Source organism: Alosa pseudoharengus, unplaced genomic scaffold, assembly GCF_046254945.1.
Source record: "Alosa pseudoharengus isolate Yale_2024_CS ecotype anadromous, Long Island Sound unplaced genomic scaffold, YU_APseudo_1.1 YU_APseudo_1.1_scf_3, whole genome shotgun sequence".
Lineage (NCBI taxonomy): Eukaryota > Metazoa > Chordata > Actinopteri > Clupeiformes > Clupeidae > Alosa > Alosa pseudoharengus.
This window is the reverse complement of record NW_027468718.1, coordinates 41,317,752-41,340,936: the sequence shown is the minus strand read 5'-3', so window position 1 is coordinate 41,340,936 and position 23,185 is coordinate 41,317,752. Positions and strand designations below refer to the sequence as shown.

General features: G+C 44.6%; 1 protein-coding gene across 2 annotated transcripts in view; it reads right to left on the bottom strand.

Annotated features, from left to right (window-relative positions):
* cwc22 (CWC22 spliceosome associated protein) overlaps positions 1 to 23,185 on the bottom strand; it is a 38,607-nt gene that overhangs the window by 6,179 nt on the left and 9,243 nt on the right. The window contains exons 3-15 of one of the 2 annotated variants that reach the window (XM_076264275.1): positions 21,992 to 22,233; positions 21,496 to 21,548; positions 21,271 to 21,357; positions 20,796 to 21,080; positions 18,709 to 18,837; positions 18,138 to 18,306; positions 17,978 to 18,031; positions 15,666 to 15,801; positions 15,286 to 15,492; positions 14,460 to 14,522; positions 14,004 to 14,102; positions 10,959 to 11,043; positions 5,948 to 6,008 (exon numbers count right to left, since the gene is read on the bottom strand). In XM_076264275.1, coding sequence (XP_076120390.1) covers positions 5,948 to 6,008; positions 10,959 to 11,043; positions 14,004 to 14,102; positions 14,460 to 14,522; positions 15,286 to 15,492; positions 15,666 to 15,801; positions 17,978 to 18,031; positions 18,138 to 18,306; positions 18,709 to 18,837; positions 20,796 to 21,080; positions 21,271 to 21,357; positions 21,496 to 21,548; positions 21,992 to 22,233 — 1,670 coding nt within the window. The remainder of the gene's footprint in view (positions 1 to 5,947; positions 6,009 to 10,958; positions 11,044 to 14,003; positions 14,103 to 14,459; positions 14,523 to 15,285; positions 15,493 to 15,665; positions 15,802 to 17,977; positions 18,032 to 18,137; positions 18,307 to 18,708; positions 18,838 to 20,795; positions 21,081 to 21,270; positions 21,358 to 21,495; positions 21,549 to 21,991; positions 22,234 to 23,185) is intronic. The other variant, XM_076264276.1, reaches the window with a different exon arrangement.

Below are 23,185 nucleotides of genomic sequence, written 5' to 3'. Positions count from 1 at the left end.
ACTCGTCGAGGACGAGTTTTTTGTAATATATCATAAGGCTATATCATTAGGCTATAATTTGCTATATGATTTTAATATCTAAATTATTTGTAATGCTAATTTTAGTGCAAGGGAATGTTAGGCTACTGCTTCGTGTCATACATCACAAGTCACGTCATGTTCACATGCAATGCAAACTAACGTTAACTTTAACACCAAAATGCCTGGAGACATGGCCGCCGCCATGTCATTGTAGTATTACTGACATTACCTAAGATTACACTCAGCCTAGGCTAAACATCACACACTGCTGCTGGATAGCTGATCATCGTGACTTGGTGAACAGTGTTTTTCCTGACTGACGAGAGAAGCGAGGTTCCATTCATTCATTTTCATTTGGGGCGTTCCCTGCCGTGCTTCTGTCTGTTAATTTGCAGCAGGCTATTATCGGATCGAAAGAAAAATAAACTAAGTTTTCCCGATCAAGATATAGCATACTTCTTCATTTTGGCGTCATAAAATATAGAAGCATAACATTAAATTGCCTAGTAGAGTGTCCATGTAGAGTGTCAATGTAGGCCTACGTGTCTGCGCAAGTGAAACTGACAAACTGAACCTCTCGTGGGTAGGCCAGAAACAACTATATTTAAAACCATGAATGAAGTGGATTACTGTTACTGTTCAAACGAGCGATTTGATAGCCTAATCCACTGCACGAAAAAAAAGGAAATAGCAACTTGTTTCTAACAGATGAATATCGTAGCAAATAGTAGCCTATGGCGATGGCAGCTTCAAAAAACATTTATTTCACTCATTCCGCTGAAATGAACGTAGAATGTGGCCTGTTGCGCAAAAGAAATTAATTAGGCAGATGATCTGCATCTCCGTTAACCGAAAGCTAGTTTTCATCTCCATTGTTGACGTGAAATATGTCTCCATACTGTCAGTGAAGTGATAACATTATGCAGTTGCAGGTAGCCAGTGTTCACGTCACGGGAGTCAGAAAGAAGCTACCAAGACGGGCCCTGCTCTGTTTCTGTCCCTCCCAAACTGCGCTAAAATTGTGTAGGCTATTTAACAGCCAGAATTAAAAAAAAATGCCTGGGGGAGGACCTTTTATGATCCATACTACCTCTTACAAAATAGGCCTACTCCAACATCCATCTAGCTCTTGTGAAGTATGAACTTCTACAACACTGCCTACAGAGTACAATTGTCAGCAGTCAGTAACAGAATGTGACTTAATGGCCTGTGTGATTGGGATGTGGATTGCTCATTTATTATGAGTAGGCCTATAGGCTATGGTATGGCTATGGTATGGTATTCTCTCCGATATAATAAATAAAACACATTGGGTTTGGCAAGAAACTCCTTTCTCAAGCGTGACTGTATTTTGTTCTTTAGTTGCTGTTTTTGTGACTGGATTTCTTATCATTAACTACATTACAGCTTACAGTGACACCATGATGCGCAATGAGCCAACCTGTCAGTGCCCGCTGCCCTGCCGCCCGTCTCCCATGTCTCGAGCCGAGCCCCGGCTCTCTGGGGCTCGGGGCTGTGACGACCTACGGGAAGCACAGAGCGGCAGAAGGACACAGTGATTGACGCTGACCTGACAGAAGCTCTACCCCAGGAGAAGTACTTGGTGATATCCGTCAGAGGGAGGGGAAAAGCGAGTTAGAGAGTGAGAGATAGAGTCAGACAGAAAGAAAGAGGAAGGAAGGGACAGACGGAGGGAGGGAAGGAGAGAGAGAGATGGAGAAAAAGAGCATCCTTGATGCGAAATCTGTTATGTCAAGAGCAGGGGCTGACTGTTTCCAGAGATGCAACACCATCTGCTCAGCAAAAAAAAAAAAAAAAAAGATTGGAAAAAATAGTAATGCAATCCCATTACCCTCTATTAAAGCAGTGAGAGATGGAAGAGGAGAGACGTTCATCCATTTACAAACCTTACAAGCCTCTCATTGCCTCCTCTTAGGCCAGGCAGCCCATTTCATTTAGTGCCAAATCAGCCTAAGGCAAGGCAGATGGGTTGGAGGCGAAATTCATTTCAAAATTATATTTTCATCACAAATCAATAACCACTTACCGTAGCCCTTTCAAGAAAATATTGGATACCCGATTCATAATCCATAAGAAATTATGCATCATCTTGACAAGATCCTTTAATTTTCTAAGACTAACGTAATGGTGAGATGGATCTTTTTTTCGTACATGCTGGCCTGAGATTTAAACACCCATGACTCTTTCCATCCAGGAGAACTAAAGTGACCAATCGAAAGTCGGCTATCGCTACACATGATTAAAGTAAATATGCACATGGACCACTTGGTCAGGCAGGTGAAGGTTTAGCCTTGTGCTCTTCTGACCTTGCCTCTAGCCCTCTCAGTCATTAAGGGAAGTGAAGTTCTGTGGTAAACACAGGATTGGTTCCAGGCTAAAGCACCGGGACCAGCCCCCGAGTGCATTGGCTTTACGAGTAAGCTCGCTCAGACGGAACACTGAGTCACCCGAGCACATGTGACTTTAAACGGAACTCTGACAGACACGGAACAGAATGGTCTGCCTCCCTCTCACCCGTGCACTCCCTCCTCCCCCTCCCTCTCTGCCTTCAGCAGGAGGCTGACCCCTCGTCTTCTGGGTGGGTGATCATGTACTCTCTACTTTAATGCACCTCAGTGCTACAAGACTAGTGGGGGTGGGGGGGATTCGAGTGGGGTGGCAGGCATGGGAAGGTTATTACTGGTGAGTTCCATTCCATCACGCCACCACCATGTAAGTAATATACAAACTCCCTCCCTCTCTTGAAAATCATTTGTCAACTCAATCAATAATTTGGTAGCCAGGGAGAATGCTGTAAAGACGTTTCGGTGTGGAAAAAGAAGATTCTCCCTCCATTTACCCCTGACGAGTGAGAAACCAACGCAGACATCCAGGGTTTGGGGATAAATATTGCATGTCATGTTATTTCTCCAGGAGTCCAGAGCAACATGAGAAACTCAATATCGTCAAGCGCCCTCCCCCCCCCCCACTACTCACTCAAACACACACTCCCTGAAGTCAGAGGTGATAAAATATGTTTTACATCTGCTGCAGCACAGAGCGCTGTGTTTGCTCACATGGATGAGAAAAATGTGATCGGCTGCACTCCACAGAGAGCCCCGGTGTGGCTGGACCATCGCCAACGTAATAACGACCCACAAAATGTGGAGCCTCCGTAAGGGATGCCCACTGCGCCACAGGCCACCAAAGGACAGCTGGTCCTGCATTCGAGGTTCACCTCGCCCACTGGGGCAGACCACCATTTCTCACTAAGGTGTGGGGGGGGGGGCCGGAAACACACAAATCACATGGAACCATGCCGTGCCACACATGTGTATGTGCGTAGATACCAATCCCTGGGCCAATACTTTGGATACACACACAGATGTGTGTACAGTCTCCACTCCCCCTCTTTGCCAAAGTGGAGCTGGCAGATGCTCAGGTCATGACATCACAAAGTGTGTGTGTGTGGGGGGGGGGGGTGTAATGAGAGCTGCAGCTGTATGACTGTGATTCACTGCTCTCGGTGACGCGTTTATTGCCTACACGTCCAATAATCACACCGCCAACGCCGCTGCCAGACGGTGGCAGACACCCTCGGACAGCCGAAGCCTCCGCTAATTTTCGCTCACACCTCTTCGGCTCCCGCTGGTAGCAGGATCGGCTCTCGCCACTCACCACCGAGTGGAAATTTGGCAGAGGCCGTGGAAAAAGGGGAACAAGATTTGGCTCGGCCGCATCTGCTGATGGGTGGGGACACATGGAGACAGTGTGGTTACAGTAACTCCAGCGAGGAATCAATGGGCTCTTTCAAGCCCCGTCAACCGTGTCATTAGTCACGCCACCAGGTGATGTAAAGCACGATACTGGTCCAATGTGGCACAAATATTCCATGTAGGAGGAAAAGAACCCGACGTGGGCCAACACAACGGAGCTCAGCCTGACTCCTGTCCTGAGTAGTCGGTGCTAGCCCGCCTCACAGCCATAGCCATCGTGTCTACTGTTGATTCTGTTCAGTGACTGCTGAGGGATGAACATTGGTAACAAAAAATTAAATAGCCGAGAACTCCCTAACTGTGATCTGTGCGAGCACTTAAGGGCGATATTTAAATTGGCCTCAGCTCAGGGCTAAGTCCGCTCCTTCCCAGCTTTCTCTTTCACTCTTTCTTCTCTTTCAATTCTCTTTCACTCCATCTCTGCTTGCATTTACGTCAGCAGAGCAAGGCTTGCGAGTGTCGTATGCGTGTGTGTTTGAAGAGGGGTGGGTGTGGGGGGACAGGAGGCAGCTCTCCTTTCCTCAGCGCAGGTGTGTGTGTGTGTTCGCATGAGCTGATGACGCAGAGAGCCTGTGGAGGGTCTGGAGTGGGTCCTCGTCCAGCACCTCTAAGCTCCAACAGAGAGAACAGAGATCACTCCTCTCTACCTCACCCCACCCCACTCCCCCCCCACATCTCTCCTTCTGTCTCTCAAATCCAGACCCAGTCACTGCCAGAGTCACACTCCCCTACTGACAGAAGCACGGGAAATTCCCATAACCACTAATATCCTGCACCACGCAACGCTGAGGGCCCAATGCCGTTTTTCACTACTTGCGTTGTGATGATAATGCAGATCAAGGGAGTGGCTAGAATGAAGTGGTGTGTAGTACACAGGTGCCCTTACTTGTATTTCAGTGGCAAGTGGAGAGTGGGGGGGGGGGGGACGACACACAAACACACACACACACACAGGGGGGCAGTCCAGAAACCCAAACAAATCTTCAACAAGAGGTTAAGGAAAGCGCCGTCAGCGACCTTACATAGAGGCGCAGACCTTCACACAAAGGCAGCCGTTTCAAAGAGGCCAGTTGAGTTATACAACTGGGTCCTTCAGGCAGCCAGCACAATGAATCCATCATGAACACCTCAGCAATTCCTTTCTCCAGCAGGAAAATGGAGACAGATGCAAAGGCGCACGTCCTCAATGCTATTCTCATCGTTCTGAAGAAGCCACTTGCACTCAAGACATTATTTCATTTATTGTCCACTTTTACACCAAAGGCAGAGAAAAAGAATTTCCACATATTCGTTTTTTCACCCCCAAAGTACAGGACAATTATAATCCCATGCCCAAAACGAAAATAAATAAATAAACTAAAAACACATTTGGATTAACATTTGGGGACCCGTTTCATCTTCTTGCAACCCTTTTCACCCTCTTCTCCTATCAAATGATGCAAGTGGCACATACAAATTAGCTTCAAACACCTTTCAAGGAACGCTTTGAAGTCTGCTTCTCAGGCCCGGGGGAACCGACACAGTAACAAATCCCTGTCATGCAAGCCGCTAAAGGTCAAACGCGCTCATTAATTCAGGGTCAAAACCAGTCAACGTCATTTATATAGAGATATTCTTCCAACGCCCGTTGCAATTCCAGATGAGAGCAAGGCAAAATTGGTATGGACTGACCCAAAAGCAACTAGCCCGTCACTTTATTTAAATTCTGCTTGCTTACTGGTGCCCTGGATATTCCTTTTTTTTTGTCGGTCGGGGTTCTCAAAGCATGGCTGTGTGACCACAATCAAAGCTGGCCACTTAGGCAGAAAGGCATTTGATCAGTTAAAAAATGTTGAGGGGGGAACACCCAGTTGCTTAATGAATGTTCTTTCCTACTGTGAAGCTACAGAACAAGGATATCGGGATGACAAATGTTTCCCGAGTGACTACAAAGACTCGAAGGACCAGCGACCATGGAAGTAAATATTTAGATGATAGGGAAAGAAAGACGCAAACACTGAGAAAAAACAACACACCACCAACACCAGCACAGAAACCGCTCTGAACCAAACCACACGGCATTATGATATTTACTGGGTTTACCAAGGGGCTTGGCAGTTTGCAGCAGAATAAAAAGGAAATAACAAAATGTTCTACAGTAACGCACATACCGTTTGGCTGTCAGGGAAGTCCATCTTTATCAACTTGTGGGCACACTCTTCAAAGTCCAAGCTGTGGGGAAAGAGACAAAGAAAATTTGAATTTAATCACAGAATGCTGCGGAGAAAAAATATCAATGTGAATTATTCCAACCTGTTATTCTTTCAAAGTACAGACTCAAAGATCGTTCCCAAACAGAACATTTATGTTACATGTAAAATACAAATATAAAAGTAGTATTATGGAGTTTTGGTTTAAAACTAGCATTGGCAAAGGTGCTTTAACCAAGAACTGAGTTGATGGATGACTGCAGGGTGAAAAGGGTTTGAATACTTATGTAACCTATGCCTCAGATATTTCTGTCTTCTCCTTTTTATTTGATGGGTGTTCCAACCCAAACCACACAATAACAGAGCCCAGCCTGGGGGCCTCATGGGAACGACAGATGTGTTCATCTGTCATTTATATGACCATATTTTATCCCACATTGCATCCCTCAAAATGTAGAAAATTGTTGCATCGTGTTGATTTAACATACACTTTTAATGAATCAGAAATGAGTGAATGTTTAAAAATACATGCAGTCCATCCCATTGCCTTTAATACTACTAACTAATAAATAGCTCATAAATAACACCAGCTAATCAGGCCACACATCAAGGGGGAAGTCATACTGGCATCTCATTCCCACTCCATCCGCCACCTAAAATGTCTTCAACCATCAAGTCAGAGTTGATCTTTGAGGCTAAGCTGATGGATAATGACACTCGTTTTTAAAAAGTGGCAACACAAAGGCAGCGCATGTGGGTCATCTCTGTCGGTTTCACTCTCTTCTCCTTAACTTGTTATTTCTAGCAGAGGAGAGGTGAGGAGTCACTTCCAGCTTCTAGCAGCTGGAGACATTTTTTACTTATATATTTAATTTTCTTATTGGTCCCGCTTGCATTCCCATGAGAGGCTCTCTCTGAGAGACAGAAATAGAGTAAGAGAGGGAGCAAGAGAGGGAATGAAGAGAGAGAGAGAGAAAATCAGACGTAGATAGAGAGGGAGACAGAGAAAAAGGAAAGGAGAGAGAGATGGAAGGGGTGGGGGAGAGACAAATAGAGAGGGAAAGAGAGAAAATGGTTGGGAGAAAAAGGGTGAGTGGTAGGTGAGAAATGTGCTGCCCTGAGGCAGTGCATCTCTGCCTGGTGTCCACAAGCTGGCTGGCTGGCTGGCTGGTCGGTTGGCGAGACATCACTGACCTTCCATGTGACACGGATGGCTGAAGACGCGGTCACATTTTGCCAGCGCGCTGCAAAACTAGGCGAGCAGTCATAAACCTTACGCCTCATTCAGGCATTTCTCATTCGGGCATTTTCCGCAACCCTCCGACAGCCGCCGACAGGAAAAGTGCTGACAAACTCACACGCTGTCACTGCAGCCACCCCATCTCCTCTTCTATGGGCATTTTTCTCTGTGTAATGAAAGCACTTTTTTATTAAAGTGAAGTCATTCAGGAACTGCCCAATGCGCCTGGCCAAATGTTTACTCGTTATTGATGGGGGACGTTATTTCATGCTGCGGTAATTTTATCAAGCAATTGTTTCGTAATCATAACGGATCATTTTAGCATGCTGAATAAGAGCGAAAGAGGGTGGGGGATTGGGGGGGGGGGGGTCGATAAAACCTGTGGTCTGAGGAGAGGCACGCTTTAGCAGTAACACTGCTTTTGCTTTTGAAATTCATTTTCCGCCATACTGTAATCTGTCAAAGAGCAGCGTTCCCACAGGCAATAATGGGGCCAAAGACTTTTCCAATTTTCAGGAAATGCCAACCTTGCCAATGGAGAGGAGTGAGGCTTGGCACTGAAAAACTGTGAGCCCTACCCTCTGGCAGAGCAGGGTTACAATGGCACGCTCATCTCTTTGAAATCCCCACGGTCAGGTATAAAGAAAGAGGGATAGAGAGAAAGAGAAAGAGAGCGAGTAGCGAGAGAGAGAGAAAAAGAAAATGTGAGAGAGGTGGAGAGATACAGAAGCAGAGAGGGAAAACAGGGACAGAGAAGGAGAAGGAAGAGAAATTCCACCCCCAAAAGACCAAGACAATGCAAAATATACCTACATACATCCTGCTCAGCTGCATACACTCCATGACAACAAGAGATTTGTCCACAACTTCTTTCCAAATATAAAAGCCTCTGCTTCACATGCTGCACAGAACCTTTATTATCCAAAGGCTTAAAATGTATCCCAATGAGCCAAAACATAATAAAGATGCATGTAATCAGTTATTGTAACCTTTACGAGATATACCTTTAGTAATTCCAACATGGAAACCAGCCAAAGATTGTCAGGGCTTTCAAGTGCACCCTTGAGACTGTCAACATTTACATGCAGGCAGGAAAGGGGGGAAGGAGAGAGTGAGAAGGAGAGAGAGAGAGAGAGCAAAAGAGAGGGGGTTTATCCATAGGGACCAACACCACTCTACTTCTGTGGAAATGAACCAGTGACCTTGGAGCTGAGAACACCAGCACCAGCTACCAACTGAGCAGAGCAGAGCCGTGCTGTACGGACCTGCAAGGTCGATGTCTGCTTTCCCCATTGCCTCCCCATCACTGTTGCGTTTCCTCTTTGCATCTGACATACTGCAGTCACCCATCAACACACTAGAATAACAGGCTGAGGGATTACATAGATGCCGAAAATATTATGATCTTTTCTTTTCCCTATCCCCCTCCTCAACCCTTCCTTCTTCGTCCTTCCTGTTGTTGACATCCCCAAAGCGCCAGAGAGTCCTGATGAGAATCATGGGGTGTGTTTCTCCGTTAATCGATAGATTCATGCTGAAGGAAAGCAGCACTGGGTTAATCTCATTTCCTGGTGGGTCACTTATTAAAGTTTTTCCAGCAATCCGCCGTTCCCCGCCCCTCGCCCCTTGCTGATGCGCCCTTGCTGCAGCCTATGCATCTGCACCAGCTGTTGTTCCGCACGGCAAAGTCAGAGGGAAAAAAAAGGGGTCCACTGAAAACTGGTCCACTGCCTTTCAGGTTTAGTGTGTGTGTGTGTGTGTGTGTGTGTGTGTGTGTGTGTGTGTACACATGTTGGCATGTTAGACAGCCGACCATATGTATGTGCAAAGGTATGGGAGGGGAAAAAGAGAAAGGACACTCTGCATGAGTACGTTTGTGTGAGGGAGAGAGAGAGAGAGACAAGAGAGCAAGTGCGTGTGAGAATCTATAAGCACGCGACATGCAGGCCCACTCTGCCGTCCTCCGAGGGCATTTAATTAGGAGACGAGAGACAGGGATGCATATTCTGTGTCACTGCCACATAGCTGGAGTGCCTCTGGCCTATTTTACAGCACCACGCTGGAGGGTTATCCTGCCAAACCGCCCTTGAAGGCGGGTGTATATATTCGTAGGATTAAAAACATTGCTGGTATTCACACCGTCCTGATGAAAAATACATACATGGGATGTGTGATCCGGCTGTGGATGTGGCGGTGCGGGATTAGAGGATGAGTGTCTATAGGATGAGCTGGCGGGTGGAAACAAGGCTGAGGAGCCCAGAGCGGGCGGGAGGACACAGGCTTTTATCTCTAGCGCTGCTCTGGTGAGAGAAAGATGCTTTTTGCATCATTGACATGTGACTGTTTAGCAGGGCCTCAGGCCTTGCGTTTACACAGGGGGGAGTGGGTTACCGGAGGCCACTGTGTATGTGTGTGTTTAGCGTCAGAGTGAATGCCGACACATTTCTATTCACTGAGCTCAGCAACGAAAAGGGAAGACCAGACCCAGACAGTAAAGTGGACCCATTTCGGCATCACGGCAACACCGAACGGGCGAGGAGGAGTTAGATAATCACAAACTTAGAGATAAACTATAAATAAATAAATACCTAAATAAATACCTACAATACATAAATAAATAACCCAGCTTGCCATGCCTTCAAGGCCCCCTGCCAATAAGATTAGATAACATTCTGTGGTTCCTGAGTAGTGCCTGAGTAGGGGAGCAAGTACCGGTATGTTGGAGGGGAGATCCTCCTCCTGCTCTCTTATTCTTATGACCTTCTCCTGGAGTCACAAAACAGCAGCACTGTTGCGTTCGTGCTGGGCAAACTCGCTTGATATTAACTCCTACTTAAAAATAGAATACCATCTCTCTCTCTCTCGTTTGAGCAATCCCTTAGTCCAGCGGTTCCCAAACTTTTTTTCCCGCGGACCACCAGCTACATCCTAACACATTCTATTGACGCATTCCAGGCATCATGTTTAATTAGCCACGCTATATGATAACAAATAGCAAAATCAAAATGTGCAACTTATCTATGAGCTCTCACACTAAAAAAACAGTGTGGAGAACATCATAAGACTGGTTAGATAGCACCTCACTGCAAACCACGCACTGTGGACAGTGTCCCTGTTTTTAGCCAGTTTTCCAGGTTTGCGTAGCCTTCTACATAGCCTACTTCCACGAAACTAACACGCCATGCACTAACATGCATTGTGGGTAGCTTATTTTTTTTAACAAAAACATAGCCTGCTATAGAGTTTACAAACGATTTCCTAATTAATTAAACCTTTTAGATCACACACACACACACACACACACACACACACACACACACGGTGTGTTTACAGCTCCAACATGCCAAATTTCAATGAAATCACACTTATGGAAGGTTATTAATTTTACACGTGCAAGGGAGCTGCAAATTTTGAGCTTCTGGGTTGAAAAAAAGTCTCTCAAATGCCACTTGAAATGGGATCTAATCAAAACAGTGATTCCTACAGGACCTGCCTCTGAGCTCCTGGACATGGCATTTCCATCTGTGCTCTTTGAATTTTTTTTTTTTATATATTTATATAAATATAAATCAGTCTCAAAGCTCTCAGAGTTCTGCCATCCAAAAGACTATTTTTGGTCACAGAGTCACATATTTAGCAGCTCCTGCCTTGCTATTTTCTGCTGACATTTCCACGCCAGCCAGGAGAGATCTCTGGCTGGGCAGCCTTGGCACGCGGACGAGTTGCACTCACCTTGACTGGATGGCGAGATAGATGGTGCGGCGAAATGCAACCAGGTTCACTTCTGTCTGGTCAAAAATAGTCACTTTTTCCCCCTCTATAAAAGGAAACCAAAAAGTCGATAAATAAACAGAATGTGGACGGTGCCCTTTCACAATATCTTTTTTTTGTCATATGATATGTCTCCTTCCGGAGGTCAACACATTTTTCCTGTGTTGAAGCTATTTTTCCTTCTACTATGAGGGAGCCTTTCCTAAAATGGCTGCTTTATTTTTGGATAATCATGCTTCCTATTTATTTACATTACTGTAATAGTACCATGATGGCTGCTATAGATGGGTTGGAACACTGTTGTTTCTGCTTATCTGATGAGCATTTAACATACATGTTCTATATGCACTTACACAAATTGGCTCTCGAAGGATCCAAAACAATTAACAAGAACTGGGTAGGGGCAGATAGGGGTTTGTAATCACAAGCTGTTCAGCATTATACATACATACATACTCTATATGGAAACAGTTTTTTAAATAAATGTCAAATTCAAGACTAACTTAGAAAAGACTACCTTCAGGTTCCAACCACTTATCTATGTGAATTCAGGACTCTCAAAAAACAACAGAAGCCAAAATAACACAGTAATAACACAGTATACGCAACCATGACACATAAAAAAAAAAGGTACAACCACATTTCATAAAATTCACTATGCAGACTCAATATCTATTCATATAATGCCTTCCCACAAGAAACTAAGCAGAAAGGCTGTTTTCACCTATTCAGAAAGAAAAGCAAAACACTAGCAGAGAGTGGGTGGAGACAGGATGGTCCCACAGTGAAGCTCCACTCCGCTTCAGGAGCAGGGCTGGGTGCAGCCAGTGTCACCTGACTAAGGGCCCAGCCTTTAGGTGCTGTGGAAGAGAGGCTTGTGTCCTCAGGAAGATGCTGTGATGGCTTTTGTGTGAGTGACTGAAATTGAGCTTGACGTAACGGCCGGCCCAGGCATCACCAGACTTTGTCAGGCTCAGTGTGTGTGTGTGTAAGTAATATGGATATCTTACGTGATTGTAGCCGTGTCTAAACAACAGAAAAGCTCATCAAAATGCGTCTAAGATGCAAAGGCATATAGGGCAGGACTTGGACCACAAGAAAATGTGCGATGTTTCAAGAAATTACAGTTTATTGGCAGCGCAGATCCATAAGAGTTGGGTGAGGGAGACGAAGTACCAAGTTCAACCACAAGCGCCCCCCTTCCTCTGATAACTTCTGGCATTATTCTCCTTTCTCCCTGTTTTTTTTAATAACTTTTGGAAGTCGATACCTACACCAGATGTTTGTCTCAGTCTGACCTATTGGTACAACCTAAAACACGTCAATAACTAACCATTTTCCTTGACGATGTTAGGGATTTACTTCAGTGCCTAATGCTTTCTAATGAGGCGAGTATCTCCAATATGGCAACGTCCAAATCTGAAGACACGCCGTGCAAACCCCTAATTAGCCATACAAACTGGCAACTGGTGACCAGGCTTTCAAATGCGTATTTTACTGTGTAAAATAACATTAGCTGTTAGGATATTACCCAGGATATTGTCACAGCTAAGCTAGCTTCTGTAATCTTTCAACCAAAGTTAGGAGTCATGTTAAATAAGGGTGTGCCGCACGGGCCGTGAGATAGGCTATAAGTCACCATCACTGACTGTTAGGCTAATTGGGCTACCAATCTTGCAGTCGCAATAAACAATGGATCCGAGACATTTTCCTGTTCCTATATTCTGTTTATGTAGGCTAATGTATTTGTGAATGTAGCCTGCACAATGCAAAGAAATAAAAGATAAACTGGTGCATTTCCATACTCATATAAATGAACATTGCGAGACACTTATCTCTTCTATGATCTCATCCCAGAAAGATTTTCTTTGACTTGTTGACTTTTTAACATTTATTTTATCTAATGACATAGCAAACATGCTGAATTGAATCCACATATCCTTGCACTTGCGAAACTATTTTTCAGCATTCACGTTCCTCTTAAAATGACAGGCACTCAATTAGATTTACACACTAAATGTGATGATATAGACAAGTGTAGCCTAATAATTTAAATATCAATATGATGTAATCAAATTACTAAATATGTTTAGCTATTAGTAATCATGTAGATCATAAAATACTATAAATAATTATCAATAAAAATGTATAGTTTATATGAATTCCAAAATATGAAAAAGAAACCTATGACAACCATCACTTTCTATGTGTGTGTGTGTGTGTGTGTGTGTGTGTGTGTGTGTGGAGGGTCAATCAAATTCTATGATTGCCACTGATGTGAATGATCTCACAAATCACACAAACCAAATAACATTTTAAAAAATCGCAATAGTATCGAAATCGAGATTCTTCACTTGCTATATTGAAACAATAATGTTGGTATCGTGACAACAGGAGTTGTCGATGTGTCCCTACCAAAGCTGAGACCAAACCTACGTCCTTGTGTGTGTGTGTAACCCAGGATTGCTGTGATTTCCTAATGGGCCTGGTATGCCACACATTTCCTGCCGCTCCACGCCCCAAGGGGCCCAGATAGCAGTCACATAATCACAGTGGCCCACAAAGGACTGCCTGCCCCTGCCTTTCCTGACAAACTTAAGTCAAGTCACTCCAAAAGCCCTTCAAGACATATAAGAGTAACTAATGAACCGGCTTGCTTCAAGGGACAACTGCCCCGACTGGAGGTAAAGACAAGCCTCGGGGTTGTCTGAGGGGGATCAGGGGAAGCGTCGTGAGCCTTGTTTTCTATTAATTTCTCTTCAAATGATATACTGCTTTCTTTATTCATAGGGACCTCTCTATTTCCCCCAACTGTAACTGTTGGCATCAGCAAAGTAACAAAATGCAATAAAACAAGATAATGCATCAACAGGGAATACATTGGCTGTCTACAACAAAGTTCATCATAAATAAAAATTCTTGAGAGAGAGTAAAAAAATCACCTTTAGAGCTCAAACTATAAGGAGCACTTTCATATAGGCCTAGAGGCAAAAAAAAATGTCTTACCCTCCCCAGCTTCTGCCTCCTCATCCTCATCTTCGTCGTCGTCATCATCGCTTCCATCTCCATCATCCTCAGAGCCGCTGCTGCCTTCATCCAGAATCTCTGCAGAGGGGTCACACAGGGTCAGAGAGAGCCGCTGCCCCAGATCGCGTTCATTTTCCACTCAGCTACGTCCCTTAACTCCAGGGTTACCTTCATTTTCCAGAGGACTGTGGCAATTATTCTTGCCTTAGAGAACAAGCTATTCAAGGCCTATTGAATGATAATAAAGCTGCCTTTGAACACCCGAGCGCCATATGCTGGGCTGGAGCTGACTGAGCAATTAGAATACAATTAAATTTAAAATGCCCCCGTTTGAAACGCTAGGAAAACTAGGGTGTGTAGCACCGGGGCGCTTCTTATAATGGGCGGTAATGTAAACGGCCAACTTGACACCCGGCGGATGACCGGTCAACTCACCTCGCTTAATCGCTTTGTACTTCTCTTCATTCTCCAAGAAGTCCGGGTCCATCTTGAAGACATCTGAAATGAAACACAAGAAGAGAGAGAGAGAGAGAGAGAGAGAAAGAGAGAGAGAGAGAGAGAGAATGAGAATGCTGTTGTTTTAATGGAAGCCATTCGTTTGCAATTACACATTTCTACAGCAATTAAGTCGCTGCAATCAAGATGTAATCAGAGGCAATTACCCATAAAGAAGAATTCATTGTGCATCAGGCATTATTCATAAAAGGACTTAAATGTGGTAATGGCTTCTCCTGCACCCTGAAGGAAGCCTTGTATAGATTTTCAATTAGGGCCGTTTGTCTGCGAAGCCACAAAAAGATGCTTATCCGCAAATTGAACAAACATAAATAAGTACCGACAGGGGCTAAATGTCAGGAGCGAAAAATCCAACCCCTCAATTACTTGCCGCGAGCAGGGACTTGCTCCCGCATGAACCACGGGCTGCCAGAGCACGAGATCACGAAAGAGGGAATAGGATGGAGGGAAGGAGGGGGGGAGAAAGAGAGAAGGAGAGGAGGATGTAAAGAGACCCATTGGGACGCTCTGTGTATAATTAGCTTCTAAACGTCTGCAATGATGGGAGCTAGCACGCGGAGGAGAGGGAATTTACCTCCCAGCAATTACGGCCAGGTTAGACGAGCAAGGAGGCTGGCACCGATAACATCTGGACCTCTCGTCGCGCTCCAGGGGTCAAGGAGGTTCCGCGAGCGGCCTAAATGTTTACGCCGTACACGACAATGGACTGTGAAGTGAAAACAAGTGTGTTGTCGTGCACTCTTACTCAGGATGTCCTCAGTGTTGTAATCGTCTTCCAAGGGCAGCATGTGTGTGAACTGGTCCTCCTCCTCCACTAGGTCCAGACCGTCTGGGATGATGGGGTGGTCCTTGAAGCCGTCCTTGCGGATGGCGAACATTACCTCAATCATATACTGTACGCGTTTGTCAATCTCCGACTCGTGAAGGATGTTTCTCAAGCGCTCAAATATAGCTGAAATGAAAATGCAACAAAGTCAATTAAAGCTGTCTAACCTCCACATGGGCATTCTACACTCATAACTGAAAGTCAGAAACAAGGAGAGACACTGGCTGTAAAGATGACATTATAATATCATGAGTTAATAAACAAGTTAATCTCTTCAAAACTGACAAACAGACTGGTACCGTTAATGCCTCGGGGCGAGACCTCAGTGAGTTTGAGGCCGCACTCCTTGAGGAAGCCGATGGCCACCTCCACACTGTCGTCAGTGGGCCGCTCCAGCAGCAGGGTCAGCATCTCCAGACACAGCACCTCATGGGCCTGAGGACACACAACACGCCGCAGCAGCAGTGTGAAACTACGCACAAATACGAGGGCTGAAGTCCCATAACTCCCATGAAGTTGTAGTTGGACACCTGAACCTGAGTTCCGAAGTGCTTTTCTATATCAGCAAACAAAGGGCGAACATTCGGGGCAAACATGTAGTGCTGCCACTAACGACTAATTTTCTAACGACTAATCTTTCGACTAATTTTTCGATTAGTCAACTAATCTAAACGACTATTTTTTTTTTAAAATCAAGTGTTTGTTATTTTGTTGTGTACGTTTTATTTTGAACTCAACTAAAGGGAAAACGTAAAATATATATCATCCTACTTTTGTTAGAAGCTGTATTACTGTAAGTAAACTGTTCAAAAACATTATGTATTAAAAAAAAAACACCCATTTAAAATGCTACCTTCAGATCTACAGTAATGTCAGACCTTTGATAGACTTTATTTGTATGCCAGTGTTGCCTTCGACATAGACAACTTCTTTGACCTGAGGCCCGGTCATGGCATACTTTGGGGTCATAGGGCCCACCTACATGAACCCACCCCCCATCAAATTATCATTATATCACATCACAATTATTATTGTTATGCTATATTGTTATACATGCACTTCAAAGCAGCCAGTGTTTAAAGTGCTAACATTGTTCACAAAAAGTTTGAAAACATGCACATCAGAGGACTGCTTTACTAATGTAAAATATAATTAGAATAGTTCCATTGCTTTTGCATGGTTGCATGATAAATACTTCTCAAAACAACAGCAATTATATGGGTGTCATCGTTTTGGGATGTTTCCCTCATGCAAGCATCATATACTGGTAGGCAAATGGAAAGAATATTTACATATTTAATTATACCACAAGCTTTTGGCCACGTTATTCAAATTTGACTATACAATACTCTAGATAGTGTATTATAGTCTGTGCTCTGTTTTTATGGAAGTTGCATAAATCCACATTGTTCTATTAAATGTAGTTTCATAATTAACTAGCTCTCAAATAGGTTGAATTGGAGATTTGCTACCAACGTTATCAAGTGGTTTCAGTTTCTCTCGCGCATTGAATGAACGCTCATACCACCATTTAATTGTATGCCTCTATGTTTATGACACCAAATTAGCAAGTAATTCATACTGATTGCAGAAAAGTTTGTTTTCTTTTTCTGTCGGTCCGCGGTTCCTTGATCAATTGCGCAGCAAATTATCAGACGAAGCACCGGGAATAATTTCACTCCGCGGCTCCGGACCAGCAATGTCCACGTTACGGCCGGTGCTGGTCCGCGCGGCCCATAGTTTGAGAAACGCTGGACTTTGAAAGGCGACAGGAGTTGAGGACTTTGCAAATGAGCCTAACATCAGCATGTTCAAAACAAGTAGGCTACAGGCACTTTGCGCGTCTTACCACATAGGTTACTTTACTTTATCAGTTGGCTTGAACGCTAAAAAAATATGCGTCGTGACTTATTGACCATGGGAAATGACGCGCACCTTGATTGTTGATATCACGGGCGGCGGCATGTTCGGTTTAACGTTTTTTTGTATGAATGAATTACAGTAATGACACGCCGTTGCGTTGTCAACGTGAGACACTTCACTTCATTTATTTCAATTTCCACAATAGGCTACTATATTAGTCAGAGTCTGGACTAGCGTAACCTACTAGCTTAGCTCCCCCCACTTAGCTCTGCCTAATAATTAATTGCGCTGAAAGCAGGCAGGCACGCAGCTTTGCTGCTGGCGTCAACACTTGCGTGCATAGTGGGGTTTAAAACATGCCAAAGTCTTAGTAGCCTGTTTAACATCCAAAGACAGTCATTGTACTTTTCAAGAGTTAATAACATAGAGTTAATATAACATTACAGCCGTGTGAGACCAAAAATAAATAGGCGGTCAATAGTAAAACGACTCTTCGAAAAAAATTGCCGTCGACTAATTTTCATGGTCGATTGGGTCGACTAAGTGCGGCAGCACTACAAACATGCTTTCTTTGAACTTTCTTGTTCTTGTACTGAACATTCCAGGCTGTTTTTAAGTTAAGATTTAAAATGGTAACTATTTGTCAAGTGTCCAGGTTTGGTCTGAGGATGTACTTCTCGGCTAACATTCACAAACGGTTTAAAAATGTTGAGAGAATTCTGATGCATGAATAATGCAGATGACTTACCACATTCTGATTGATCAGATGTGCCACAAACTTTGAGGATGTCATACACTGCATCTGAAATGAGCAAAAAACAAAGGTAAACCTACAGAACTTTTTAAAAATGATTAACAATCAGAAGGAAACTAGAAGAGGAGTTCTTGAAGTAGTTTAAGGAGTTCACCTTATCATTCCTGCGGTAGCCTTTCCTGAAGTTCAGGATGAGCCTCTTCAGAATGAGTTCTCCAATCTGGGGGAACTTTGAGTTAATGATGGATACAAGAGCAGCGTAGACGTGGGTGAAGATGGGGGAGGCGCCCTGAGCCTGGAGAATGGATCTAGCCATGAGACCCCTGGGGAAGATCAGAGAGCAATAGCGTTTATACTCCGGTACCAAGAAATACTCTTTCCTGATTTGTTGCCTTAGGGCTTGCTCTTGGGGATTCAGAGAGAATGGAGTTCTTTGCCTCTGTCTCACCAACATTTGTATAATGGTGTTATCTCTTGGGCTTCACCATTGTGAGTCCCCTCAGGACCTCTGTCCCTAGCGCTGTATGTCTACTGCTTACGTCATTATCATACTAAGTCCTAGTCCTACGCTGATCAGTATAGCCTGCAGAACTCTATGCAATGCAGACAATAGAAACAGGCTCTAACGGAAAATCACATTAGAAAGATTTCTTCATGAGGCACGAAAATGAGAAAGCCAGGGTTAGACCTGTTGACGGAACGGACATCCAGAGGTAATGACTTACCTGCCCCTCACAATGTTTTCCTGTAAGAGCTCCTGAATGATGTTGCCGATGTTGGACACGTTGATTTTGTTGACGAGACCGTTGATGGACTTCTTCAGGGCCTCCCAGCTCATCCTCTGGTACGCGAGGCTGAAAGGAAAGGGACACTGTGAGATCAGACCAGACCCTATTCTCTGCCTGACCACTCTTTCAAGTATCGTGTTTTTTATGAACTCCGAGATACTTCTTGCAGAAGAGAAAAATGAACACCTTGGCAAGAAAGAGCACATATATAAAACACTGTTGATGTAAAAAACTATCTTCGCCCCTCTCCTATTTCCCTTAAATTTCTGAAGCGATACTGTCCATAACTTCTGGTTTATTTCACCGTCGAGACTGATCATATTTATGGTGCCAACAGCGCAGGCTGTTAACACAGCGGTGATCTTAAATTTTCTATGATGCCTTTTACTGGTTTATTATATATGGTGGGCAGGGGAGGACATTTAAAAGCAGGATTTACACCACTAGCTCCTAGAGGACGGCAAGACTGTCAACTCTCTGTCCTTCGGTCTCAGTCAGTCAATAGCCACCCCCCCCCCCTCCAAAACTGCTGACAGATATGCTCTTCTTAGCAGGATACTTTTCTCTTCTTTCACTCTGTCTCTTTCCCCCTCTCCATCTGTCTTTCTCTCTCCTCCTCTCTCCTCTCTCTGGTCTCCTCTGGGGATTGCCATGTCTGTTATCTTCTTCACTGCCCTTCGCTGCGCATTATATCTAAGCGGAGAAATCTCTGTCTAATTATCACCATCTACTTCCAATCTCCCAACTGCCACCCACAGGGCAGCAGATGCTAGAGGTCCTTGGAGGAGGGGGTGACTGAGCACACCTTGAGCTATAGATATCCCCCCCCCCCCCTCTCCTCGGCCCTCAGGGACAATCAGGTGGCTCTTCCTAAATGATGAGCCCCTAACCTTCGTTAATCTCTCTCTGAGTACGAGAAACCCCGCAGCTTAAGAGTGCACTTCACTTCCCAATGGGCTCTGCAGGGAGAGGCCCAACATCCGCCGGCGGTCATTTCCTGGCGTTTCACGTGTGTCTGGGTCCATTTTCACAAGACTCATTATTCCACTTACGACTCAATAAAAACTCCAATAGATGACGCATGCCCCGTCTGCCAATTTTACTGCCCAGTTCACTGTCGGCTATTGATCACATATAAAAACTGTTTTGAGGGAAATTCCAAGGGAATCAATCAAATTAACGGTCTAGACCGAGGTGAGACCGCAGAGCAAATGAAATGTGTGGAGTGTTCAATTTAATGATTCACGCCAGTCATGTTGACAGCAATGCGTCTCAGACGCAGGGCTGCAACAGAAGCTTCCTAGCAAGAAAAGCTTTAGTAGTAGTTCCCCTCACTGTTACTTCATCTCCTGAATTTTCTAAGTACAGTAACTGCCAAAACAAGCATTTCAGCATCTAAAATGGTAAGATGCACATGAAGACCCTAGTTTAGGGTAGGGTGGGGTAGAAGAGTCTAAGGTAACACTTTACTTGACAGTATCGACATAAGAGTGACATGACACTCGTGAACACATGGCACTGTCATGACGCATGAAACCTAACCTTAACTTGTTATGACAAAAACCGAATGTCACTTAATAACAGAAGCGTTATGTCATAAACGTTTATGACACGTTCATGACAGTGTCATGTTTATGACACGTTCATGACAGTGTCATGTCGACACTGTCAAGTAAAGAGTAACCGAGTCTAGTTTAGGGTAGGGTGGGGTAGAAGAGTCTAATTTAGGGTAGGGTGGGGTAGGAGAGTTTCGTTTAGGGTAGGAGAGTCTCGTTTAGGGTAGGATGGGGTAGAAGAGTCTCGTTTAGGGTAGGGTAGAAGACCAAGGTTATGGGGCCTTACGGGGCCCACTTTATATAAAAATGGCGCTTCTGTGAAACTGCTTCCCTCGTGCATGAAAATAGGCTCCACAATGAGTCGCCAGTCTCATGCAGTTAAAAGTGAATGTTAACATAGGTGTCGAAATGAAAATCATCTAGAAAAAACAACCATAAAAATGTGTGAAACTGGCCTACGGGGCTCACCTGCTCTTGTCAGTGATCTGGGCCTGCATCATGCGCAGCTTGGCCGGGGGGATGTAGGCTCCGCCTGTGCGGGTCAGGATGGGGTCCAGCTCCTCCTTCTTCTTCTTCACCGGGGGCTCCTCCTCGTTGGGCCTATCATTCTGAGTCGGGGACGGCGAGCGGCCTCTCCTCCTGTACTCCAGGTCTCGGTCGCGGCTGGAGCGCCACTCACGCTCCCGATCCCTGCTGGACCTCCGCTCGTAACGCTCTCGATCGCAGTAGCGGTCTCGGTCTCGATCTCTGGACCTGTGGTGGAAAAAACACAAGTGGTGAGCAGCGCCATCAGCGCAACATATAATTAGTCCAAAAATAATCAGTATAACAAATGTAATCTGTTAGAGGGTGATTTCAGGGTGATTTAGTTCTCCTGTTGATTTAAGAGGGAAATTAGCTGGGGTCATCTCATGACTTTGACCCCTTGGCTGAGTGGGCTCACCTGCGTGCTCGCTCATAGCGGCCTCGAGGAGACCTCGATCGAGATCTGGAACGGGACCTAGAGCGGGACCGTCTTGATTCGGCATCCCTGGAAGACAGACGTGATGTGAGGACATTTCTCCTGATGTGAACTAGTTGGTGAATAAACTGCTTGCACAGATGTTCCATTAACAAGGCATGAGAAAGAGAGACAGAAAGCAAGCAAGACAGAGAAAGAGTGACTCACTTGTTCTCTGGAGATGAACTCTGTCGCTTCTTCCTCTCATCATAGGAACCCCTCTGAAGCCGACATGCAAGGGTGCATACACACACACACACACACACCTCTTTAGTTTGAACTCCAACTATGAAGTTCATGAAAAATGCACCAATACTGAGTCTACTTTGTCTCCACACTGTGCCTTTGAGCCTTTGAGCCACTGTTGCATTCAAAAACAAGATCATTTTGCAGGCATTCAAATCTACATACATTTGCACTTATTATTTAGCAAAAGCTGTTCTCCAAAATTACTTACGGTACAGACAAACATTTCTATCAAAGCATGCATGTTACTTCTCCCTGGTTATCAAACCCATGAACTTGACATTGAACCAATGCCCCTGACCTTTCTCTACCAGTTGAGCCACAGGATCACTCGCCATTGCAATACTACAGGCCAATTCAGCCTCTGCTGCAGCGTTAAGCACGTCAGCTTCGCCCCCGAGCCCTCGATGGCGCTCACCCGGACGTGTGCGATGCTGCTCCTGATCTTTGGCACCGCAGCCCCCTCGCTGTCGTCGTCGCTGCTCTCGTCACTATCCGAGTCGCTGTCGGACCCACTCTTGCTGGCGCCAGAGGCGTCATTGTCGTTGGCCGAGCCTCTCTGGTCATCTGGGCCACCGCCCTTGGGGGAAGCTTCTCCAGGGCTGCTGTCAGGTCTCTCGTGGTCTGCTTCTGGCCTCCTCACCGGGCTGGGGTACCGCTCTGAAAGATCCACAACAGACATTTTGTTTTTTGGGTGGATTAGTGATTTGCCTCTCAAAAGTTTTTCATTAAATTACTGGTATTGTAGTTTAAGCTCCAAGGTTGCTTAACAGCCTGATGTTAATCTTGTAAGGAGCTCATATCCTGACTTAACACAGATGATAAGCTGTCTAGACCACCTTGATCATTTACAGGTGACAATAGCAAAGACAAACTTTATAAAGAAAAATGGGGATCACCATCAATCTGTCCAAGACATGGGCAAGAATGTCAGCTCTGTAAATGGTTCATTGGTTACCCACTAGATGGGGCCCATTTTATTTGTATTTCTTTTTCTCCACGGAAAAGCATTTTGTGCAGAAACCATGCCCAGGGATTAAAGTGAAAAAAAATCGTTTGACTGAACTTTTTTCAGGCCATAAGTCATACATTGTTCATTTTTAATGTACAAAAAGATGCAAACAGCAAACTAAAGGGAGTATTCGCCTTATTCACAAGGCGGCCATTGTTTAAACCAAAACGAGGCTACAGGGTACACTTACTATATAATTAATGCCACCTACAGGTGAATGCATAGAACATAACAATCCTATGGTTTGTGTACCCTGTAGCCGCGTTTTAGCCGCCAATGGCCGCCATATAAATAAGGCGAATTGAGTGTTCTTGATTGAGATTGAGTTTTCCTGATGAACAAAAATATATTTTAGTACCATCCCTGACCATTGCTGATTAGCCATTGCTGTTCTTTTCTACTGCAGCAATATTGTAGAAAGGCTTTAACACACTCTTATTTAATTACTTCAGGCCAAAAGTGTTTAAAGGGGAGATTTTTTTCTTGTTAATATGCAATTCAACACCAAGTAAAATCTATAAAATCAAGTTTGCAAGACTTCCCATTTCCTCATCAAAGTAACAATCAGAACATTCTAGATATTGTTCATATTTCCATTTG